General features: G+C 50.7%; 2 protein-coding genes and 1 long non-coding RNA gene across 16 annotated transcripts in view; 1 reads left to right on the plus strand and 2 right to left on the minus strand.

Annotated features, from left to right (window-relative positions):
• Positions 1 to 4,619: 4,619 nt before the first annotated feature.
• On the minus strand, positions 4,620 to 8,132 carry LOC119145493. Its single transcript, XR_005103426.1, has 2 exons — positions 5,761 to 8,132; positions 4,620 to 4,869 (listed from the first exon to the last, which is right to left on the minus strand). It is a non-coding gene; the product is annotated as an uncharacterized LOC119145493 (long non-coding RNA).
• A 222-nt stretch (positions 8,133 to 8,354) lies between these two features.
• MRPS16 (mitochondrial ribosomal protein S16) lies at positions 8,355 to 9,183 on the plus strand. The gene is made up of 3 exons (XM_037382026.1): positions 8,355 to 8,468; positions 8,539 to 8,799; positions 8,870 to 9,183. Exons 1-3 carry the CDS (start codon positions 8,456 to 8,458, stop codon positions 8,998 to 9,000), a joined length of 405 nt encoding a protein of 134 aa, XP_037237923.1. The 5' UTR covers positions 8,355 to 8,455; the 3' UTR covers positions 9,001 to 9,183.
• A 606-nt stretch (positions 9,184 to 9,789) lies between these two features.
• The window catches only part of SLC45A1 (solute carrier family 45 member 1), a 33,604-nt gene continuing 18,525 nt past the window's right edge, over positions 9,790 to 24,868 (minus strand). For 12 of the 14 annotated variants that reach the window (XM_037382024.1, XM_037382013.1, XM_037382019.1 and 9 more), the window contains 8 exons: positions 23,698 to 24,110; positions 21,989 to 22,081; positions 21,299 to 21,523; positions 19,495 to 20,234; positions 18,183 to 18,336; positions 16,904 to 17,080; positions 16,014 to 16,219; positions 11,370 to 15,940 (listed from right to left, as the gene is read on the minus strand). In XM_037382024.1, the coding sequence (XP_037237921.1) occupies positions 15,659 to 15,940; positions 16,014 to 16,219; positions 16,904 to 17,080; positions 18,183 to 18,336; positions 19,495 to 20,234; positions 21,299 to 21,523; positions 21,989 to 22,081; positions 23,698 to 24,110 (2,290 nt within the window). In that variant the 3' untranslated portion in view covers positions 11,370 to 15,658. Of the gene's footprint in view, positions 10,110 to 11,369; positions 15,941 to 16,013; positions 16,220 to 16,903; positions 17,081 to 18,182; positions 18,337 to 19,494; positions 20,235 to 21,298; positions 21,524 to 21,988; positions 22,082 to 23,697; positions 24,111 to 24,868 lie in introns of those variants that run through there. The other 2 variants (XR_005103424.1, XR_005103425.1) reach the window with 2 other exon arrangements.

Consider the following 24,868-nt stretch of genomic DNA (forward strand, 5'->3'; position numbering starts at 1 on the left):
CCAGCAAAGCTGAGAGCACACCAGGGCCGTTCCCTCGGCTGAGGAAGCAGGTAGCCCAAGCTCTCTTGTGCCAGGTCCGTGGCTGCCAAGGGCCAGCAGCGCAGCTCCTGCCTGGTGCCTGCCCTGTGGGAGCAGAGCCGGATGGTCTTAACGTGGGCGTCAGGCTCCATTAAGAGTGCAAAAGCGAGGGGGCTCTTTTCTTGGCTCACAAAGCCCCTAGCCCTGGTTTTGTTGCAGCAGTCCTATGGCTGCAAAGGGAAGGGGCAGGCCAGCGGCAGAATTCCTTCCTGGCACCTTCTGTGTGGGAGCAGTGGCTGTGTTACTGAAAATCATAACCAGGAAAACCCTCCACGCCAAACGATAGTTAGAAAGCAGACGTTGGTTAATTGCAGTGCCGGGTGCACAGGGGATCTTCCCTCCTAACGCACACACCAAGCTACTCAAGAGTACACATTACACACACTAGAGTACTTGCATAGTCATGGTACCTGACATTTCTTCACTGACCTTGGTGTCTGCAGGGCTGTTTCACACTCACATTTTCTCTGTCACAGCTCCTATGCAGCATTTTTTTTACCCCTCCCTAAACCTGTCATCACAGAGGTGCCAGCAGCATTGCTGATGGGCTCAGCTTTAACCAGCAGCAGATCTGTCTGGGAGCTGGAACCAGCTGTGTCCAACATGGGAGCATCTCCTGGTGTCTCCTCACAGAAGCCACCCCTGTGGCCCCTGTCCCTCCCCACCCCAGCTAACAAACCCCTGCCATGTAAACCCAATGCAGCCGTCAGCGGGCAGAGAGGGGGCACTGAAAAATAGGGAAAGGGAGCTACAGAGAGAGAGGCAGAGGTGGGGGGAAAAAAACAGTGATGGGCTACAGGCCAGAGAGGAGGAAGGGAGGGGGAACCAGGCTGAGAGATGTAGAAACCCAAAAAGTAGTGATGGGCCACAGGGCAGAGTGGGAGGAATTTGAAAAGGGGAGAGTGGGCTGGACAGAGAGAGGCTGAGTAACACCCAAAAAACTCTGAGCTAAAGGGGAGAGACACAGGAATTAAAGAATAGGGAGCAGACAGAGAGAGTGATGAAGAGAAAAACGGACTAGAAGGACTGGGGGATGTAGAAAACCAGTGAGGGACAGGGAGCCAGAATGTGGGATACAGCAAAAGAGAGGGACAGGGAGCAGGACGCTAAGGGCAACAGAGAGAATGACAGGGAGGCGAGCCAAGAGAAAAAATAGGGACAGAGGGTGGGACAGAGGTGAAGCAATAAATAGGTACAGGGAGCAGCAGAAAGAGTCAGTAAGGATAAAAGATGAACGCGAAAGAGGCCAGGGCAGTGAGATACAGAATGAAAGAAATGACAGTGAGCAAGACAAAGGGTTGGAGGGAGCAAGAAAAGGAAGGAGAGAGAAAAGAAGGCTGGGACAGAAAGCGGCACGTACAGGAAGAGAACACCAGGGAAGGGCAGAGGTGCAGAGGGAAGGGCAGAGGTGCAGAGGGAAGCGCAGAGGTGCAGAGGGAAGCGCAGAGGTGCAGAGGGATGCGCAGAGGTGCAGAGGGAAGCGCAGAGGTGCAGAGGGATGCGCAGAGGTGCAGAGGGAAGGGCAGAGGTGCAGAGGGAAGCGCAGAGGTGCAGAGGGAAGGGCAGAGGTGCAGAGGGAAGCGCAGAGGTGCAGAGGGAAGGGCAGAGGTGCAGAGGGAAGGGCAGAGGTGCAGAGGGATGCGCAGAGGTGCAGAGGGATGCGCAGAGATGCAGAGGGAAGGGCAGAGGTGCAGAGGGATGCGCAGAGGTGCAGAGGGAAGCGCAGAGGTGCAGAGGGAAGGGCAGAGGTGCAGAGGGATGCGCAGAGGTGCAGAGGGATGCGCAGAGGTGCAGAGGGAAGGGCAGAGGTGCAGAGGGAAGCGCAGAGGTGCAGAGGGATGCGCAGAGGTGCAGAGGGAAGTGCAGAGGTGCAGAGGGAAGGGCAGAGGTGCAGAGGGAAGGGCAGAGGTGCAGAGGGATGCGCAGAGGTGCAGAGGGAAGGGCAGAGGTGCAGAGGGAAGCGCAGAGGTGCAGAGGGATGCGCAGAGGTGCAGAGGGAAGGGCAGAGGTGCAGAGGGATGCGCAGAGGTGCAGAGGGAAGTGCAGAGGTGCAGAGGGATGCGCAGAGGTGCAGAGGGAAGCGCAGAGGTGCAGAGGGAAGGGCAGAGGTGCAGAGGGATGCGCAGAGGTGCAGAGGGAAGGGCAGAGGTGCAGAGGGAAGCGCAGAGGTGCAGAGGGATGCGCAGAGGTGCAGAGGGAAGTGCAGAGGTGCAGAGGGAAGGGCAGAGGTGCAGAGGAATGCGCAGAGGTGCAGAGGGAAGGGCAGAGGTGCAGAGGGATGCGCAGAGGTGCAGAGGGAAGGGCAGAGGTGCAGAGGGATGCGCAGAGGTGCACAGGGAAGGGCAGAGGTGCAGAGGGATGCGCAGAGGTGCAGAGGGATGCGCAGAGGTGCAGAGGGAATTGCAGAGGTGCAGAGGGAAGGGCAGAGGTGCACAGGGATGCGCAGAGGTGCACAGGGATGCACAGAGGTGCACAGGGAAGGGCAGAGGTGCAGAGAGAAGGGCAGAGGTGCACAGGGATGTGCAGAGGTGCAGAGGGATGCGCAGAGGTGCAGAGGGAAGTGCAGAGGTGCAGAGGGAAGGGCAGAGGTGCACAGGGATGCGCAGAGGTGCAGAGGGAAGTGCAGAGGTGCACAGGGAAGGGCAGAGGTGCAGAGGGAAGGGCAGAGGTGCAGAGGGAAGGGCAGAGGTGCAGAGGGATGCGCAGAGGTGCAGAGGGATGCGCAGAGGTGCAGAGGGAAGGGCAGAGGTGCAGAGGGATGCGCAGAGGTGCAGAGGGAAGGGCAGAGGTGCAGAGGGAAGGGCAGAGGTGCAGAGGGAAGGGCAGAGGTGCAGAGGGATGCGCAGAGGTGCACAGGGAAGCGCAGAGGTGCAGAGGGAAGGGCAGAGGTGCAGAGGGAAGGGCAGAGGTGCAGAGGGATGCGCAGAGGTGCACAGGGAAGCGCAGAGGTGCAGAGGGAAGGGCAGAGGTGCAGAGGGATGCGCAGAGGTGCACAGGGAAGCGCAGAGGTGCAGAGGGAAGTGCAGAGGTGCAGAGGGAAGGGCAGAGGTGCAGAGGGATGCGCAGAGGTGCAGAGGGATGCGCAGAGGTGCAGAGGGAAGGGCAGAGGTGCAGAGGGAAGGGCAGAGGTGCAGAGGGATGCGCAGAGGTGCAGAGGGATGCGCAGAGGTGCAGAGGGAAGGGCAGAGGTGCAGAGGGATGCGCAGAGGTGCAGAGGGAAGGGCAGAGGTGCAGAGGGAAGGGCAGAGGTGCAGAGGGATGCGCAGAGGTGCACAGGGAAGCGCAGAGGTGCAGAGGGAAGTGCAGAGGTGCAGAGGGAAGGGCAGAGGTGCAGAGGGAAGGGCAGAGGTGCAGAGGGATGCGCAGAGGTGCACAGGGAAGCGCAGAGGTGCAGAGGGAAGTGCAGAGGTGCAGAGGGAAGGGCAGAGGTGCAGAGGGATGCGCAGAGGTGCAGAGGGATGCGCAGAGGTGCAGAGAGAAGGGCAGAGGTGCAGAGGGAAGGGCAGCAATCGCTGCAGCACTGGCCGGCCCAGCACAGCCCCTGCCCACACCGGGCAGCGCCCGCCCCACGTCGCGGGGGGAGCGAGGCCGGGTAGGGGCCGCCCGGGCGAGCCCAGGGCAGGGACCGGCAGCGGCGGCCTTGGCACGGCCCCGGGGCGGGAGAGCAGCAGCGGCCGCTGCCAGCGCAGCTCGGCCCGCGGGGGCTCCGCAGGCGCCGCTCCCTGCCCGCACCGGGGCTACCGGCACCCGCGCCAAGGCAGCGCCCGGCGCACCGGGCCCGGCTGAGCCGTCACGGCAGGGCCGGGGGTGGGGGGGCTGCGGGCCCGGCTGCAGAGGAGGGGCTGGGGCGGGGGGCAGCTGCGCGGGGCGAGCGGGGCCGGGGCAGGTTCAGGGGGGCTCTGGGGAGGCGCCCGCCGCCGCCCCCCTCCCTCGGCTCTCGGAGCCCCCGGGCCGCCCGCACTCCGCTCGCCGCCCGCACACCGGGCTCTGCCGCAGCGGCGGCTGCAGCCCCCCGTGCCGCCCCCCCGTGCGGACAGCGAAGAGGAGCCCCCCCGCCCCCGCCGGGACCGGCCCCCGCCGTTACGCGCCGACCCGCGGCAGCGCCGGTTACTCGCCGGGCGGCAGCAGCGAGCAGGGTGGGAGCAGGCGCGGCACCTGCAGTACCGCACCGCGGCCGCCGGTCGGCAGCAGCGAGCGCGGCGGTTTGTCGCTGCGCCGCGGGGGCGCGGCACTCACAGCGCTGCAGCGGGCGGCGCGGCGGGTCCCGGGGTGCGGCCGCTCCGCTCCCAGGGCCCGGCCACCGGCGCGACGCCCGCGGATCAACGCCCGAAACCGGCACCCAAGCTGCCCCTCGGGCCGCGCCGCGCAGCAGCCGAGCCCGCAAGCGCGGCAGCCGCGGGAGGTGGCCTTCCCCGCTGCCCCGAAACCCTGATGCACAACGGGCACCGCGCCTGCCTCCCTGCGCTCGGGCAGCTCTCGGTGCGGGACACGCATATGGTCAACACATTTCCCGGAAGGAAAAGACATACACCTTCACGAGATTACCCAAAACTAATGATAATATTCTCTTTTCCCCTGGTGCATGCCCCGTTGTCCAGAGCAGGGGTCTTTGGTGGTCTCGAGGGTCTGCAAATCCACCCGGTGCTCCACGCAGCTGGCCAGAGGTCCCCCTTGCAGTCCCCACTACAGCCTTAAACCAGGTCAGCTCAGCCTCTTACTCTTCCCTGGCCTGGAATCGCTGGCCTCCAGCTGGTTTTCCTTCATCCTCCAGGGCCACCCCTTTGTTAGAACCTGAATTTATTGCATACAAGTATACAAAGATTGGTTTCAAACAATCAAGGTACCTTCATGCTTAACTGTTCAAATCTAGGATGCATGACTACTTCTAAATTACTAAGATTAAACTCCAACCCTTCTGTAACAGCCCCCTCCTGTTGTTACCACACAGTTCCGTCTGTTCTAGCTTTGTAACTATAGTTCTTAGATATATATATTCTGGTTTAGCTTTGCATCTATAGTGTTTGTTTCAGTGTGGTCGCTATGTTGACGTTGCCATCCGACCCTGCTTATCTAAGAGCCATTTAAAACTTACGGTCACTGAGGGGACCCATCCCATGTAGAGGTGGCTTTGAAACAAACTTGCGTTCCCCATGTAAGGGAACTAAATGAAGGTTCGGTGATGGGTCAGCTGTAACTATAGGGTCGACTATTATTTGAGACCCCTGAGAAGACTCAGAGATACCTGTAAGGCGCATGCATGATGCTTAATTAACATAGTACTACCTGTTGAATGAATATGATTGATTTTTCTAAGAAATGTAATGCATAATCATAAATGTGGACTATGTAATTTTGTTTGAATGAAACATATGGCACACACATTAGGTGGAGTGATCCATCGTGCATCCAGGGCTGCAATAAAGGATGCCTGCTTAATGCTACATTGGTGTTAAGGAGTCTTCTTATTTCTGATTTTGGTGACACCTTGGCTCACAGCAGCCCACCACCACTGGGGACACAGCAGCCCCGTTACAGGGAGGGGCTGCTGCCACCAGCCTCCCTGCCTGCACCAGGGGTCCCCCCACCCCAGCCCTCAGCTGGAGCCCAGCAGGGACAGGGGGCCATTTCCCGACAGCCCCCCATGCCTGACCTCCTCCCCTGGGCTCCCTCACAGCCCCTCACCTGGTGCAAAGGCAGTGCAAGCACAGCCAGGAGGGCAACGGAGACGGTGAGCGGTTATTTAGTCACACACGTAAGTTCCAGGAGTGAGTGTGCTCCGGGGCTCCGGGCCCCCGATGCTCCCCCTACCCCAGGATGCCTCAGCAGTTGTTCCCAGAGCTGCACTCCTTGGTCTGGTGGGAACAGGCAAGCAGGCAGTCCATCCCTGGAGTGACAGGCTGCTGGGCAGGGGTGGAGGCTGCCAAAAGTGAGAGGCAGGGTGCCGGACGCTGAGAGGCAGGGGGAGAAAAGTGGCACTGGCTGAGCAAGGCGTGTGTAAAAGGAAGCATGAGGCAGGGAACAATGAGGCAGGGAACATGAGAATGAAGCAGCACCGAGAAAGACAGGGGGCAGCAGAAAGAGGGAGAGGGACAGACACTGACATGGATGTCCCACAGGATATAGAAGCAGAACAGACGGGACAGGGAGCACGACAAAAAGGGAGGGGAAAAAACAGAGGCAGGGAGAGAAAGACTAAAAAAGAAGAGAGAGAGATTACAGGACAGAGAGGGAGGAATTAATAAATAGCAACAGTGAACCAGACAGAACTAAAGAACAGCAATGGGCTGCAAGACAGATAGGGGGAATGAAAAACAGTGGCACGGAGCCAGACAGAGCAAGATAGTGAATGAAAACAATAGCGAGGGGCTACAGGGCAGAGAGGGAGGCCCTAAAAAATTGGGACTGGGTGCCGGTCAGAGACTAAGAATGAAAAAACCACACTGTAGTCGACTGGCTTGCAGATACGTAATTAATAGAAGGCTAGTCTGTTACTTAACTTGAAACTTAGAAAAAATATGTAAATATCTAAGTGAAAAACAAAGAATTTGAAAAACAGAGGATGTTAGTTAATCCTTACAAACAGTTAACAAAACATGGCCTTGGAAGAAAGAATAGACATGGTAAATACCACAAGCTAAGAAGTAACAAGGTAAGCTCAAGAAGAAGCAAATGGTTAATAAGACTAAACAGAAAATTACTTGAATTACGTGTGAACTATCCTAATTAGCATGCTAAAAGATCCACCCTCGAACAAAGACCCCTACTCACAAAGCCCTTTCCTAATGTGCCCTGTGGGGGGAGGGAGGGGGGGAATGCTGTACTTTTAAATGGAGATGAGGCTTCTAAAAGCCAATGAAAATTAAGTGTGACTAAACATAATAGTGAACAACTGTTCAAACTGTGTAAAAAGTTTTACTGTGTGTGAAGAGGTGTGCCTGCTTTGTAGTTTTATGAGCCAGCACCCATCCCTGCACAGACACGTGAAAATACCTCAACTTGGTGTGTGAACTGGCGCTGCTCACCAGGTAACAGACCCGTTTATGGGACAGCGATGGGCTACAAGTCCTTACAAAAGGAGTTAAAAAGTAGGGACTGAGAGCCACACAGAGAGAGATGGAGAAAGGAAAATAGTGACAGGCTGCAGGAAAAATAGGGACAGGGAACCAGACAGATAGCAGGAGAGAAAGAAAAAAATTTGCAAAGGACTACAGGGCAGAATGGGAGGAATTAAAGAATCGGGACAAAGAGAGATGAAGAAAGACAACCCAAATATCCCGCTTCCACAGGGAAGCCACAAATCCAGCAGACTTTCTCTCGCAAAGTTTAGAGACAGCCAAACGAGGGGAGGAAGCTGCACATCCCTCCACATCACCCCGCTGCTCCAAATAGCTGCCACCTATGCCCCAGCCTGGGCTTCCCGTAGCCTCTTCTGATACCAGTGACACCGGAAGCTTAACGTGTAACCTTAGTATATGTAAAGCCTTAGTGTATTTATGAGACTGTAACCAAGAAGTCCTTTTATTGTATGGATGAGATCTATGATTCAACTGGAAAGGCACACCTGGGACGAAAGAGAACAGCTCATTGAATCTCATGGAAACCGAGCACGTTTTGCCAAGAAAACATCGTAAGAGAACTAAGATGACCGGCTGACGTGTCTAGAAATGGATTTGGGTCGGTGGTCGCAACAGCAGCCCTTCGGCTCACTTCAGGAGACAATTACGCATGCGCAAAAGGACGGATTCATGTAAAGGGATTCCAGGAAATAATCGAGTATGTACGGGACTTGGGGAAACAGCGCACAGGCATGCTTGCCCAGAACGCGAGGGACATGTACCGGAGGGCAAGGTGTCCGTGTTAGGGGGAGACACCCGCCGTACTCCCGGCGCCGCAGTGAGGAATGCCGGCCGTCTGAACTGCAAACAACCCTTAGGACGCGTCTTCGGCCGGCCTCTGGGTAGCGCCTCGAGCCCTCCCCGCTCCCGGCAGGCACACCCCGCGGCCCAGGGAGGCCAAAGACCCGCAGGGCAGCCCCCGCCGCCCGCTCCCCCCGGGCACACCGCAGCGGGCAGGAGGCCTCCCGCCCTCCGCGGCGCCTCGGGGGCGGCCCTCACCCGCTGCCGGCACGGAGAAGCTGGGCTTCGCCCCGCGCCCGCCTCTGCTCCCGGGGCGGCGGGGGGGGGGGGGAGAGGCTGGTCCCCCGGGGCGGAGGAGGCCGGCACCCCAGGGCCGAGCCGCCCGCCCGCGGCCGCCTTGGCCGCCGCGCTTCCGGGCCCTGACACGTCATCGCGGCGCGACACAGCGACAGCCCTACAGCCGCACTTCCGGTCCCTGGGACGTCATCGCGGCGCGACGCAGAGAAGGCCTGGCCGCCGTCATGGTGCAGCTCGGTGAGTGCCCGGTGAGTGTCCGCGGGGCCCGGCCCGGCCCGGCCCCGACCGCCTCGCGTTCTCTCCGCAGGTGGCCGCCTCCTGAAGGGCTACCGCGGCGGGCACGTCGTGATCCGCTTCGCCCTCGGCGGCTGCACCAACCGGCCCTTCTTCCGCATCGTGGCGGCGCACAGCCGGCGCGCCCGCGACGGGAAGTACCTGGAGCAGCTGGGCTGCCTCGACCCGCTGCCTAACGCCTACGGCGAGAAGGTGGCGGGGCTCAACCTGGAGCGGCTGCGGCACTGGCTGGGCTGCGGCGCGCAGCTCTCCCGGCCCGCTGAGAAGCTCCTGGGTAGGCCCCGGGCGGGGGCTGGGGCGGGGGCCCGGTGCGGCTCGCCCCGGCTCACCGCGGCTCCTTGCAGGTCTGGCGGGGTTTCTGCCGCTTCATCCTATGACGGTGACCGGCGCTGAGAGGCTGCGGCGGCGGCGGCGAGCGCAGGAGGCCACCGCGCCCCCAGCAGACGGCTCGCCAGGACCCAGCGAGGCGGCCTGAGAGAGACCGCGGCCGCCGGGCGAGCAGAGCAGCCCCAGCCCCAAGCTGCGTCTGACCTCGTTCAGTGCCAGCTGCACGCTCTACGCTGCGTGCGTGCTGCTCACTCCAGACTCTGCTCTGACAAGTTTACTGTTGCTGTCGAATGTGGTGCAGCAGATATTAAAAGGGGTTTTCTTACTGTGATGTAGGTGTGGAACCATTCCAGCAGGTGTATACGGCTTTTCCCAAAGGCACGTTATTAGCTCTAGAGTACTGCTTTTTGCACGGCTCATTTGTCAGGTGTTCTGACTCGTTGCTCCAGTTTACTGGAACAGACAGTCCAGTGGTTCACAAGAGGCCTGGCACAAATGCAAATGGATGGCAGCTGCGTTTCTGTTTAATTTCCCCAGGGAAGTTCTGCGCCTATTTGTTCATTTACAAGCAGAAGGGAAAGATTTCCGTTTTGGATAAAGAGGGAGTGGGGTTTGCGAGACATGAGATACAAGTCTTACTACTTCATCACATATTTGTGAAACCCACTGAAATCTTTCTCCTGTCTTAGATACACATCTTGTTTTTTGGGGTTTCATTTGGCGCAACTTCTGCACAACTCTACAAAGGTGAGGCAAAGACAAGTTTTCCATTTTGCATCTTGCTAAGGCTTACAATGTAACTGTGCCAATACAGGAAGAATAAACAAAACACAAGGGGGCTTGCTTGCTTTTAACAGAATCACAATACTGAGAATGGGTGGGTTTATTTCTGCTTATGGGTGAAAGATCAAAGTAGATGATTAAAAAAATACTCAAAGAATATTTTCTTAATCATCTGTGAAAGGTGATGGTACTGCTTTTCTACTACCTTCCTGTTCTTCCATGCATTTGATATGTTCAGAATCACATTCTACGTCAAATGCTGACTGTACTCTGGTACAGGGCTTCTAGGAAGTTCCTTTCCAGCTTACTCTAGATTTCCTTGCTTCGAAAGTAACTGCATCTGCACAGTTCTTCCCATTGTAACCTAAAGGCACCAAGCAGCTTTCCCTTTCTGGAGCTTACCGCTTCAAACACAAGAAGGTAGATCTGTAAGGTTTCTTCTGATACAGTTTTGTGGAGGCCTGGCTTTTTTTCCTATTAAAGAAAAAATACTACTTTGTTATTAAATAAAGCATCCCACAACCACACACGAGGCAGTAAAGCAGTAGTTTTACGGGGGTGGTCTGTAATGCAGTAGGGTGAGTATCAGCATCAGACACTGCTGTTGCAAGACACAGTTACAACATCAGGTATGTGGAGGAAGGACCAAGAGGAGAGTCTGGCAGTGCTCAGGTTGTGCATTCTATAGTGGCTTCTCTCAGCTGTTCTCTTGCTCTGCCTATTGCCCTGAGTCCCCTGCTAAGGCACCCGCTACACTGAGAAACAACATGCACCTGATCGGAGTGGACTTAGAGAAAACGATGTGTTTCTCCTCACGTAACTCCCTCTTCACAGTCCATGCAAGTGGTGGGTCTATTTCTTCTCATGGACCAAACGAGTAGCTGTCAGGGTTCCTGAATTGTGCCTGTGGATCAGAAGGGTAGTGCATGCAGCAACACGCAGCCTCTGGGCCACAGTACACCCAGCCTGCCACAGGAGGAGTGCATTTTTCTGTGTAGATGTAGAGTGCTGTGCACTAGTGCAGGACAGCTCAAGCTTTTAAAAGAAAAATTAAAAATTGGCATACTGAGTTTGTAACATGTAATTCTCAGACAGCTGATGCTGTCAGCAGGTGAAGGCTGCAAACAAATTACAATGAGCAATTCTAATATCTCACAAATGGCAAGAGGTGCAGTGCTGGAAAAGGTATGGCTGAGGCCTCCCAGAGTTTGCTACAGAGAACCAGTAGCAGTTAGCTATGAACACTGAATGCCATTTATGCTTTGGGCTGAACCTGTCTTTTCAAGAGGTTAGTTGATGCATTTTCTTGGAGCCATGATGACCTGTTGCTTAAGGGGCTGTACATAGCAGCGTAACATACAGGGATCTAGGTTCAAGGGTGTACATGTTACTGTAGACGCTGCATTAAATACTCTAGAGCTAGGGAAAAAGGAGCAAGAATTTTCCTTTCTTGGTAGGAAGAAGCTACCACACTGACTCAGCTCATGTCACCTTCCCCTCCTCCACCAAAAGCTGTGTGGGCTAAAAAAAAGTAACTGTGTAAAAGGAGTGAGCGTAAGCCAGAAGCAGACTGGAGTATCATCAGGCTGACACACAGCAAAAGCTAGGGTTGAAGAAAGCCACAGATGAAGCTCAAATCTCTAGCATAGTATTTCTTCAGAGCATTTGACAGCAATACTGTTAAACTGCCCATTGTTTAAGTAGCTCTTGTAAGCTTGGTTAGCACTGTACTCACACAAACCAAAATCTTCATTTCTGCTCTGACGCTGTGATTTCCTCTGTTGGCTGTTCCATTGGCTATTGCAACAAAATTTGTTATCCTTTGTTCAAGAAAGCTATTCCTGGATCCTAGAAAAAGCAAAGACAAAACAAACAAAAAAAGCTTACATACAGCTTATATGCAGGGCAAATACCACATCATCCCCACTGCAGACTGCTCCTCCATCTGCAGACCAGTTCTCCGCACATCCTTCACATTTGAATTCATCATTTGAATTCATCTAATTAACATTACTCATAGCCCTGCTTTCTTCCCACTCCTGGAGTGCTTCCGTGTTCCAGACGCTGGGCAGGCTGACGAAGCAGTCTCCCTTTGGTTACCGTTAGCCATTAGCGCTGTTTGGGTGTTGGACTGTGCTGTTGCCTTTCAGATTTGAAGTAAAACTCCTTGGCTAGCACTGTGGGTGGAGGTGTTAGGCAGCGAGCCGCATACACCGAAAAGTCCATGCATTTACCATTTCTGCACAGGATATATGAGAGAGAGCGTGTTGGCAAGGCTTTTGATGTGAACTCCTTGTACAGCGTCGAACACTGTCTTCCCAGAACCTTCAAACCTGTTAGGAGACAGCATGGATGATACCAAGAAAGCTAAGGATTCTAGTAAAAGGCTTCCAGTCTGTCCCAGCACTGCTGCCCTACAGCTTCTGTTGTTGTCTTGGGTGTTGCAGCCTGAGATCTGCCACCCTAAACGCTGCCCCACTTTCACTAGGACCTTCCCTTCCACTGACCCTGCTACAGAAGCAGCAGCCTGGGGCAGAGGAACAGCAACGGAAAGTTGCTGCAGCCATTTCCTCAGTGAACGCCAACAAAAACCTTCCCAACAGAAAAGCTCAGCTAAATGACTCATTATGTCTTAACAACCAGAGGTATGAAAAATGTCAATTTAGATAAATTAAACAGAAGCTGGGGATTTCCCTCAGCATTTCAGCACCAGCAGAATTCTCAAGATATTTATTGTACTTGATGCAATCCATTGGGTGTTGTTACAGTAATGGTATCTAAAAGGCTGGCTTCCAGTCTGAGGGAGGGAGAACATACATTAAGAAAGCCACCTTTTACCTGAAGACAAATTATTTTTTTAATAAAGTAAGGTGCATCTCCTATAGAATACAAGATGACTAACTGCTTGTTAGTAGAAAATAAATTGTCTAGACAACTATTTTCAAATAGTTCCCTTTTTTTATATATACAGTCATGCAATTTTATTTTCTTTGATTCTTGAAAATACTTATTTTCTTCATTCAAAGATAACAGCAGAAGTTCCAAAATCGTTAGGTTGTCTTTCTTGAGAGACACGGCAGAGGCTGAGTGAACGCAGACACATGCTGAAATGGTTACAGCTAGCTTAATTGCAAACTTGAGACCATTGACTGGCGCTTTCTCCATCCTTCTCCCCATTTTCCCTACTTTTGTACATGTGTTATAAATACATTTATGAACATCCACAAGTAATTGCCATCCAGCAAATTTAATGATAAGGACTCAATCAAAATTAACCTTTAGGTACTGCTAAAGAGATTAAACTACAGCACAGTGTAAAATCACTTTACTGTCTAAACTCATGCATCTTACTTCTAAACAGCAGCGTGCAGATTTAGACAGAATATTTGAAGCATTTGGATTCCAAAAGGTAAATGTCACTTTGCAGCTCACAGTTCAACAGTGACCACATACAGTAACGTCTGTAAAACACAAAACGTATGACAAAGGAAAAGAATAAGCAAGTAAGCAATGCCTCTTTTTAAAGTTATGTCTATGGATTTGGTGCAACTTCCAGCTCTGCATGATGGTGACAGGATCTGGGTTTTTTTCCAGACACCCCCAGTATTGCTCAAAGCCCCAAATTAACATACGTTGATGCTGACTTAAAACTCCTATGTATGTATAAATACTACATAAATACATATGCAAAATAATGTCCCTATCCAATAAAACAGAAGAAGTAATGTATATTCTATTGGGCAATGCATATGAGCATAGCAATAGTTTTGTAACTATATAAACTTATTTTGTAATATTATTTACAGATGGAAGCAGAGACAAACGTTACCATCAAATACATTGATTTCATCAATTCTATGAATCTTTTGAAAATCCTCGCTTGCAACAAAATCACCTTCAACTCTAGCGACCTAGAAAAGGGAAGTGCTCATGATCCATTTAGTGCAATAATGCTGGGTACAAAACTTAAGAGGAGAAAACAAAGAACCAGTACTGCATTAGCTAGCAGGAGACACACAAAAAAAACCCCAAACTCAAACACATTTTGGAGTTTAAAAGTTTGGTAAGATAAGGAAAAGAAATTAAGGTTACACAGCAGACCAACAAGAAAACAAAATTTCTCCAAAGTCATGTCTTTAGATTGTCAGAAATCAGAAGTAACAAATGTACAGTTTCTCATGCTACTTTGTTCCAGCTTCATCCTGAACATTCCTGGAGACAGCTGTCCCATAATCAAGGAAATGGCGCATCACAGATATTCCTGCAGATATGATACTACATAGGCCCAAACAAAGAAAAGAAAGATTAACAGACTCAGCAGTCTGACAGTCCTTTACCTCCAAGTGCTTCACTTCATAACTTCGGTAGTGTTCCTCCATTTAAGTAGCATGAAACTTGCTTCTCAAATTAAAAAAAAAGTAATACGCGGGGGCAGATGATAAAAACAAGAGGTTCTTATAAGTTGTGCATTATGCTTTCAGCACTGGAGTGTAGCAAGCCACAACAGCTACAGATCACACGAGTTATTTCATCTTGGCATCGTGGATCAAGCATCATAATAAACTTAAGTGAACAGTCAAGTACAACTCATCTAAAAGGAGTGACCCTCCAGAGAAAACCTTTCTTTTGGACCTGAAGATCAGGTGAGCAAAAACCAACCTCTGCAGGGGTGCCATGCACAGCACATGTAAACACCAAAATGCCCATCAGCCTTGGTAAACGTTGGCTGCCTACCCAAATACGGAGGCAGGCTGACAGGGCTTCTAAGAAACAGTTTTATTTCTGTTCTCATCTTTGCTCTCCAAAGTCTCCTGGGCTTAACTGGAACTTGTACAAAATTCTCACACACTTACCAACTTCCAAAATCAGAATAATTAAGAAATCTCTGAGAAAATGAAACCCAAAGCCCTTTTAATAGTTTCAATGAGATATGGAAGATGCAGCACTAGCTGACATGTACTTAATCACTGATGCCCATGCAGATTTTAAAATGTCACAAGGTACAGCTGTATGAAAAATGACTGATGATGTGCTGCAGGCTTTCACACAAATGATTTTTCTTCAAATCCCAACGTAACTTTGAGAGTAAGTTTCTACCCAAGGGGAGCTGACACAAAGAGACCCTTCTCCCCAAAGCTGGGTTATGGACAACTGCCCATCCTCCTGCAAAGTCATCACAAGCCCTTGTAGCCTTCATTAAAAGTCCCATGTGGAAAGAAATACACACATATTGGCAACCATCACCACGGACCACAGCCAGAACCTACAGAGCAGGGTTTGGGAGCCAGGCTGCTGTGTTTTCACCCCACAGCAGCCTCCTGGAGCAGTTCTGCTGGTGGCAGCTCTACGCGCCCAGAAGCACGGCTGCAGTGCTAGGTGGAGTGCTTACACCACCAGAGCAAGACCAGTCGTTCTCAGCCTTTCCAAAGTTTTGTAAAGCAACCTCCAGAGTCAGGCCTACCACGGGCAGAGGCCGGGACCCGCAGGTTGGCCCCACCACTCCCCGGGGCCTCACAGGAGTCACCGCTGCCTTGGTGACTGGGGCCTGGGCCTGGCCATGAGATGGCACCTTCTGCCCACGAAGCTGGCAGAGCACCATGGCCCCAGGTGCCCACAGCATCGTGTGCAGCCCTGCAGCTCGCTGTTGCCTGAGAGATCATGGTCACCCAGGCACCGGCCTGCCAGGTCCCCTGCCTCAGGCCAGACGTCAGCCGTCCCCCTGGGACACCCTGGGGAAGCTGGAGGGAATGGCCCCACGCTGACACCACCACCTCCTGTTGCCGTGGCCCCAGGGGCACAGACGTGCCTTTGCCACCTCTGGGGAGGGATGAGTGGTGCCAGGTGCTGCTGACTTGCCCCTCACCCTCCCACAGGCAGGGGAAAGGTCAGCGAAGCCAGCGCAGAGCTTCTCGGTTTGCCATGCCCACTGCTGCCATCCCGGGGGCGCATGAGCCCACCATGCTGTGACGGGGAGGCCGAGGGCGACGCAATGAGGCAGCAGAGGCTGTGGCAGCTTCTCCCATTTATTCATTCCGCGCACGGGACAAGAGCGGGCGCTGCTCCTCAGTGTGTGGCAGCTCCTCGGTGGGTGGCAGCTCGTAGGTGATGCAGAGGGAGGAGAAAAGACAGCCCAGGAAGGAGACCAGGCTAGCGAAGTACATGGCGCCGCTGGCACTGCCCACAGCTGCCGTCAGCGGCCCCATGGCCAGGGCCACGAGGATCTGCGCCAGGAAGTACTGGCAGCTCAGCAGGGAGATGTCAACGCCCATCCCACGCCGCGTGCCCTCCGCCTGCGAGCCTACGAACTGCGGGGGGGACACAGCACAGCGTCAGGGGGTGGCATGGGAGCCCCTCTCCCCTCCCTGGCCCGGGGCTCACCTCACGGCTCTGGTAGTAGTCGCAAAGCAGGGAGTAGGGCAGCGTGCAGAGCGTGGCAAAGAGGATGCCGTAGGTAGCACACAGTGACAGCACCACATAGATGTTTCTGGAGAGCGTGGCCAGCCCTGTGCCCAGCCCGAAGGCCAAATACGCCACAAAGTACAGCGTCCGCGTGCTGAACCGCTCCTCCAGCTTCTCCAGTGCAGCTGCAAGACAATGGCACAGCATTCGGGGTGAACTGTGGCCCTTCCTGCTGCTAGCCAGTCAGTGGACCCCAGGGGTGCGCCTTTGGGACCCACAGCCCAGCCGTTAGGCAGCCACATTTCAGCAGCAACCCTCATGCCTTTGATTAACTGGTGGCTCACACGTGAGCGCCAAGGACCCCTTCCAAATCCCACTGCCATGATGCAACCTTGCTGCCCTACCTACATGGAGGGCACGGCAGAGTTGAAGCATGGCTATGCCCCTGTCCTGGAAGGGTAAATGGGAACTGTTGGGGCCAGGGGGACAGACACGACACACACAACAAGGTGCTGAGGTGGTGCATGACACCAGGGTGCTCTGTCAGGGGTACATGGGCAGAGTGCTGTTGGACCAGAACTGTGCCTATGGTGGCTGCGTATATTTCTGGATTCAATGGACATTGAAAATGCCACTTGTGAAAGGAACTGTATATTAACAGAGATGTGTTTTCACTGGACTGCTGTCCTCGCCTGCTGTCAGCACAGGCCAAGCTAACTAGCAGAAATAACACAGTGAAAAAGAACACTCTGCTTCGGCACTTGTGCCATGCGGTAGCTATGTGCAATATAAAAGCCGGACTAGTTGTTGCAGAAACACTGCTTAAGAAGCAGGTGCACAGCAGTGGCTAAGGTGGCTGTACCAAGTACCTGAATAGAAAGCAGCACTGAACGCATAGATGCACATTCCCCAGCAGCCCATGGTGACCCCAGCGTTGTACTTCTGATACTCATCTGAGTTGTGAGGCGCTTTCGGATTCCCTTGAAACACTACTTCTCCCATGAAGTCGGTGTAGAAGAGTAACATCCCCTCAAATGAAAGCCATCCTGAAAGCCAGAAGTTAACCTATTAGGATGCGGGGTATCCATTTCCCCTTGTAAGCTTACATGGATGCTGTTAGCTGTGTAACAAACCGTAACTGAAGACAGGTTGTGCAAGTTATTACATAATGTTCAGCCACATTTATCTGAGATTGCTGTTCCCTGTGCATTATGCTACAATGTTTGTCAAAGACATTCAGGATTTTAAAGACCAAGATTTATCCTTTGAATTCCAAAGTGGTATCCTAGAGGCTAACTGGGGCCCACAGAATACTGGTTTAGCAAGACAGAAAGATAGATTACAGCAGTCTGAGCTGCTTTCAGGTTTTGACAGGACACAACGCTCAGCTTCACAGAGCAGCTCATCACAGAGTTGTTTCAGGTTGCTGTTTTCCTCCCACACAGAACTGGAAGCAGTGCTTCCTGTGTCGCGGCTTGCAGCCTCTAGAGCACCTCTGACAGAGTTAAAAACTCCTATCACAAACCGGTGTCAGGGCCACCAATGCAGGCAATCTCTTAATGCCTTTCAGAGCCAATGAGTATTAACTACCTGTTATCTTCTGTCCAATTTTGTGTAAACTGGATTGCTTGCAAGGGTAAAGGTAACAGTGCACTGGTTCTGGGCTCTCCTGCAGCGTCACATTCTGCACTTGCTCACAGCCTGTTCTGGGACCCCTACACATGCGCTGTCCAAGGGAGGAAAGTGAATGCCGGTCTCAGGTGTAAGGAAGGAAATAAAACTAATTCCTTTCTGCTCAGTAATGCCAGCTTCAGAGTGTTAAAAAAAAAAAAAAGTCAACAGTTTCAAGTTCTCAGTTCAGTGGTGTTGTCTTATCCTGGCGTAAACTTTCCATTTAACAGATGTGCTGATTTAGGCTCTTATTCCCTTTCTAGGACTGTAGGCTTTACTGTTTTGTTCGTTTGGGTTTTTTCCTTTCTCAGTGTTCTAAGAAACTAAATACCAGAAAGTACCTTACTGGTGAGCGTATATGGAACAAACCATGCCCTCTCTAGTTAGCAGCCATTGCAGCAACAGATAAAAAATTTTAAAACATTCACCCAAGACAGGCTACTTCATGGTGAAAGCAAGACAGGACTTTGCGAATACCTAGGAAGTGGTTGATGCAGAGGTTACGAAGAGCCTTGGGCATCTGGCAGATGGTCGAACAAAGAAGTTTCACAGAGAGTGGTTGCTCCAAGGTCTCGCTTGATCCATTCAGCTCGCTCTCATACTTAACGCCGTTCAGCAAGATGTTAGCAACCTGCACCGTAAGAACTCCCAGGTCAACACATACAGTCAGAAAAACCCAAACCTATGCAGTATTACACACCTATCTGATCACCTGGAAGTTAAACTCTGCTGCTGCAGTATGTTGACTTGAAGACTGAGAACAGTGTATTTGGCTAAGTAGTAAGCTCAGCCTTGGAACAAGTGTTAAATGGCAGCACTGTGCCACAGCTTTCAGCATACTTGAAACAGTACTCTTCACTTCTCTAGGGTATTTGGCAACCATATCCAGTAGCATAGGGAAGGCATAAATTCCATTGTATTTAATAAAAGCTGTACCCACATCCAGGTGAATTTGGTTTCTGAAGTTCTAGAGACATCACGGAAGAAGAGGCTGGTTTTAACTGAAACACATTCGCATTGCTTGCTAACGTTGATGCTTGATCTCTGTGTGCACAGAATATAAAACCCTGGCCCTAAGAAAGCCTGCTCTCACAAACTGGGTCAAAGTACAGCAACAGTAACAAACTAAACAAAACAAACAACCCCCACCCCCCAAAATAAAAACAAAAACCAAACCACCAACCAAACCAAACAAAAAACAACAGAGGACAGTTTACCTCATCCCGGATCATAAAAAAATGGGCCAGCATACAGAGGTCTCAGACATTCCAAGTTATCACCAACAGTGGGAGGTGAGGCCAGAGTCTTATCCCTGGGTAAGGGAAACCTCACCTCCCTGATGGAACCAGATGTAATGACTGCCATAAGGAGAAGCTCATGGGAGAGTCCTATCCCTGGCCCTATCTTGCGGATATTTCTGTGGAAAGGGAAGATACAGGCTCAATAAAAATGTGTCTTTTTCTGCTCTCATGTGGTAGCTCCCTGGGTGGTGAAGCAGGGCTAAAAATACCAACCTAACTTTCACACATGGCCTGGTGAGAGCGGAACACTCCCATTTCTGCCATGGGAACAATGGCAGTTGACAGACTGCCAGTCATAATTCACATCCTACCCACTACTTTACCGATAAAGTCATATCAGGTATGCTGTTCCCATACTGACTTTCATAAGCAAACTGTCACGAGCAGTCTTTAATGATGAATTTGTATGTCACACATTTAAAACTATATGAAGAGATCAAATGAATGCTCAGGTTTACAGGGTCATATCATTGATTTTCTGCCCTTACCTGTTGGCTGAAGGTTACATTTCTTCTTCTATTATTTTCTGGACAGTGTCCTGTTACGATATCTGGAATGGCCAAGGTCTGAGGTCTTTTCAGGATCCCCGATGACCGTGGCTTTATCGCATCCAGTGAGCCCACCCTTAGCGGCTCGCCGTCAGGCCCCGGTGTTATGCTGCTCTCCCCTTGCTCCAGAACTCCGTTTTCTCCTTGGTAACAGCCATCAGGTACCCGAGGAAAGCTGACACTGACAGGCTGCCTGGGCAAGCTAGCTGGAAGTGCTAAATAACTACTATGCCCGCCTGTAAAACAGTCTATAAGCACACTGTCAATATTTGAAGTCCCAAATGATGATGCAAACTCATTAATTCCCGTCAAGGAATTGTCTCTGCTGATAAAACTGCCATATTTGGGTGTGAGTGGGCTGAGGGGGGAAACGGGACTTGTAAAACTTTCATATAAGTGAGCTGAGTTATGAGAAGCAAAGTTTTCATTTACACCCTCCTCAAAGAAGAAAGGTGGAGAAGGAGGGAGAGGAAGACTTGGACTCTTCATCACCTTTTTCTTCCTGCTAAAGGACCTTAAGGGTCTTTCTGGAATGCTGATTAGAGTCAGCACAGTAGTAATAGTCAGTATAACTGAGGTGAAGACATAGATGACTCGAAGTTGCCCTCCCACAGCTTTTCCAAAACTGGTTTTATCCCAGTGTATTCCTCCAACAACATAACCAAAGCCACCTCCAAGACCTGGTGGAAAAACAGAGCCGAGATTATCTTCCCTAGCCAATACGGAAGTCAGTAACAGCGCACACCATTTGTCTAATGATTATTCATAAGTAGAATCTGACATGTTACTTCTGTTTTACTACTCAACCCCTTTTCAATCCAAATGCAGTAATAAACAGTTATCCGCGCCACAAGGACAGTCTGGAGGTACAAACATGGGACAGAAAGAGGGAGAAGGTCAGTGCTGTAAAAGTGATGATACAAATAATCAAAAATGGTAGTTCTTTCTTTGCTAAGAACAAACCACTTTACCTTCAGCTATTTCAGTCCGTAAAACAGAAGTGTCCACCAGCCTCGTGGCAAGGCTCTGCAATCAGTCAGCTAAGACTGTTTTCCTGAAAGTAAGTGAAAATCCATTTTCCTCACTCAGTTAGACGAACGCAGATCTAACTGCGTCCAAGACAGACTGAATCACTTCAGAAGCGTAGCAAGCTCATTACTCGGCAACATGTTGGCAGTATATAAAACTGCCACTGCATTACTACCAATGAACACGGAAGTTCTGAGGGCACCGGATACTGTCTCACTCCATTCACATGGTGAAAGCCTTATGACACTATTCTTTCTTTCTTTCTTTCTTACAAGTACGTTCAAGAGTGTGAAACAATCTCATGACGAAGCAAACTAGACTATGGCAGCACAGTGACTGAAGACGACAACAATGAGGGATCATAGTGCCCAGTATGCGCTCTCCCCTGCAACAGAGCGACTGAAAAAGGCATTTCCCAGACTTGCAGAAAGCCGAACCTCCTCCCTGGAGGGATTATTTTGTTTCTGTAGGTATTATAAATAACATGAGGGACCTTCAGGTGATTAACCCAGGAATGTCTTGTTTGACTTTTGGTAGTTACAAAAGCCTTCTGCAGTAAGCAGAGTTTGTTTTCAAAGTTAATTAGCCCTACCTCTCCAGGTATTCGGTTATTATGCTCATACAAGAAAAGACCAGTGATTTACACTCTGCTTTCTCACAGTAGGTCTTGTTTACTTAAGGTTCACATCACCCAGGAAGCATCAAGCAAGCATACCTGCTAATAAAGCGTGGATGTTGAGGCCCCTGTCTTGATCCACTGGGCTGCACACATCCATCATGTAGGCATGACTGGGATTGTCTGCCGAATCTGCGCTGAAGTCCATGAGCACAACACCACAGACCGTAAGGATGATCCCCCATTTGTGGTTATTTGCAGTGTCAGACAGGGCACTCCCTATATCTTTGCCATTCAGCATAAGCGAGAGCCCAAGCAACGCTCCTGGGAACAAAACCAAATCAAAATCAACCAACTGCTTGTAAGCACAAAAACCTCCATGCTCCAAGCATTATACTACCTGCACAGCCTTGCAGCCAGCACTACTGTCCTTGTTGAGATCACCACAGTCTGGGGAATGAGCATGGCTTATAGGATATACATAATCCTTTTCCACTGTTCAAGCTTAACAAATGTCTGGAGCTGCTTTTGGCCAAAGACAATCATTCTTCACCCTCAAAACATCATCTCTTCAGACTCTGACAAAAGAAGCTTTTATGTGTGGATCTCCAGCTGCCAAGGCATCACCTCACCATCACTCACCACCTTCTTCAGACCCACAAAACCCAACATTTCGGGGGCATTTTGTTCAGGGACATCCTCCCTAGTGCCAGAGGGGATGTTGCAGAAGAGAGATGAACCATGTTTGTACTTTACAAGTGTTATGCCCGTTGTTTCTAAAAGACGCACCTACTGCTAAGACCAGAATGAAAGGTCTTCTCCTCCCAAATCTTGATGTGCATCTGTCACTCCAGGCCCCCAGCAAAGGCTGTAGCAAGAACCCTAGAAAAAACAAATCCTCAGTAAGCAGCATTTTTCTACAAGCCTGTTTCACAGGGGAGTTAAAACAGGTAGCTTAAAAGGCAGTTAAAGGCAGAAAACCATGGCACAATACTGTCCCCAGTTGGTACTAGTCACCCAGGTGCACACAGGCACACACAATGTACTGCCTGGCATTTCCCACATCGGGGACTGAATAACGTAATGTGCCGCTGCTCGTTGTCATGGCTGTTGACTCTGCATCATCAATACAGCAGAGACTGACATCAGGTGAAGAGTACAACAGTTATATGTTCTAAAGTACTCTGTTACTTACAAGCTATTTCATTTACCTCATCTTAGATGGGAGATCTCCTGCAGAATTAGCTTGGAAGACAGCACGAAGCAAACATACAAGTTAGAAAGGTGCATGTGTTACTCTGGGACAGCCTGTGAGTAGGGGTCTGTCTACTCTTGTCCTGGTTTCAGCTGGGATAAAGTTAATTTTCTTCTTAATAGTTAGTACAGTGCTGTGTTTTGGCTATGATGTGAAAACAATGTTGATAGGACACTGATGTTTTTAGTTGTTGCTGGATGATGTTTATAGTAAACAGGGAATTTTTGGTTCCTTGGACCCTGCCAGTGGAAGGGTTGGAGGGGCACAGGAAATTGGGAGGGGACACGGCCAGGACAGGTGACCCAAGCTAGCCCAAGAGGTATTCCATGCCATATAACATCATGCTGAGTATATAAACAGGGGGAAGAAGGAAGGGGGTGACATTTGGCATTATGGCGTTTGTCTTCACGAGTAACCATTATGTGTGATGGAGCCCTGCTGCTCTGGGGATGGCCTGCTAATCAAAACTAGCGAATAAATTCCCTGCTTTGCTTTGCTTGCATGCATGGCTTTTGCTTTACCTATTAAATTGTTCTTATCTCAACCCTTGAGCTTTACATTCCTTTCCGATTCTCCTCCCCATCCCTCTGGGTGAGGGGGAGTGAACAAGCAGCTGCGTGGTGCTTGGTTGCCGGCCAGGGTTAAACCACGCTTCTTCTGAAGCACATTCAACAAGTACAAGAACAGGCAGAACAAAGTTTCCAAGTGGTAATAGCCCATGCTATGGTTCTTCCCATAGTAATGGATATGCTCCCAGCCCAGCCTCTGTGTTAAGGCAGGTAATTCAATGCCTGTAATGGCAGCGTCAATGGTCCTTCTTCACTGGAACACCTTGTTTGTTTCAGAGAGTTAAACAGGGGAAGCCAACCCTACTCTGCTTTTTTCACACAGCCTTGGGAACTGTCTCTGTATGCTTTTTCTCACAGGGACCTAAATGGAGACACTGATACTCTTTTGCTAGTGTTTAAATATAGGAACATAGTAACCAAAGCTTACCCTCCTGCAAGACATAAGATGTCGAGAAGCCATTGAAACGAGGCCTTTTGATCACACGGGCCCATTTCAGTTAAGACACAGCAAGAATTACTCTCCATTCAGTTGTCTAAAATTATGGCTAGTGCTTCTTAACCTCAACAGCACACAGAATGTACTTGTTAACAGCTGAGGCAGAGAAAACAAAACCATATGACCCCCATGTAGTGCAAAAAAACAGAAGAGAAGAAATAGCATAAAGAAAAGTTACCTAATATAGGGCTGATGAACCACACCATTCCATACAGTTGGTCTGGAAGCCCCATCTGAAGCAGAACAGGGGTAACATAGGCTGTTTCCATGGCATAGCTGAACTCCAGCCCAAAGAGAATGCACCCATTAAAGAGGAGTTCTAGGAAAGACCTCTGCGGTTGGAGATCCCCAAAGTCAATCAAATCAATAGGACATGGAGTGTTCGGTGGCGGTGGCGGTGAAGGGCGAATGTGTTTTCTCCTTTTTGGATGTCTCTTGAAGTTATTGGCCCGATGACTTATGTGCCCTGTGACCGATCCAGAATAGCCTGGAACTTGTGACCTCCAGATTTCCTGAGAAGCCCCGCTTGGCAAGAGCGCAGCATCACTGACGGGGGGTGTTGCAGATTGTGGAATCATCACGGGTAGATGTCTGTAAGAAAAACAGTTCAGAATAAAATGGTTGAGTAAGAAAAACTTTGCTTAATTTCATTTACTGAAGTTCAAGCCTTTTCTCAACACTCCACATACTGAGCGCAGCCTCATATTAGTCACAACCTTTTCTCTCAATCTCTTGACATAAGGCATATATGTTTTATAGGTAAGTCTCCATCTTTGCACAATTGAGACAGCAGAGATCCTATCTTGGTTACCTAGGCATTGCCTACCATCACTGGGGATATTATGACTGAAATATTTAAAACAATTAGCAGTTAGACATGTCATACTTCCCAGGAGTTCACATAACAGCAATACGTTTACATTTATCTGCAGTTCACTTAGACTGAGGTCATCTTAATTTAGTTCAAGTTTATAATAAAGCAAAGCTGTGGCTTGGCTGCAGATCCAGACCCCTAATGCAACGCAAAATCACCTTTCGGTATTGATCCTACCATTCCCGCTGCCTGTGCTGAAGCCAAGGCTCAATGCAAAACTTTTTTCATAATGACTGAGTTTGGTTTTCTTCCTATTTACATTCCTGAATTCAGCAGACACTACTGCAAGGACAGGGCCTGATCCTCTGCTTCTTTCTGGTTCTATGTCTGTTAAGACTTTACCAAAGCACTCAACAAATGTATTTTTGAAGTTCAGACTACACAAGCTGAACACCCGGATGAGGTCAGCTGACAACAAATATGCTTGGAACCAGAAGCTGGTATCATTTTTCAGTGCAGGAATCAAAGTTTCAAA

Source organism: Falco rusticolus, chromosome 3 (genome assembly GCF_015220075.1).
Source record: "Falco rusticolus isolate bFalRus1 chromosome 3, bFalRus1.pri, whole genome shotgun sequence".
Taxonomy (NCBI): domain Eukaryota; kingdom Metazoa; phylum Chordata; class Aves; order Falconiformes; family Falconidae; genus Falco; species Falco rusticolus.

Coding starts and splice junctions, on each gene's coding strand:
- MRPS16 (XM_037382026.1), top strand. Junction 8,800..8,869: donor GCCCGCTGAGAAGCTCCTGG/GTAGGCCCCGGG, acceptor GGCTCCTTGCAG/GTCTGGCGGGGTTTCTGCCG.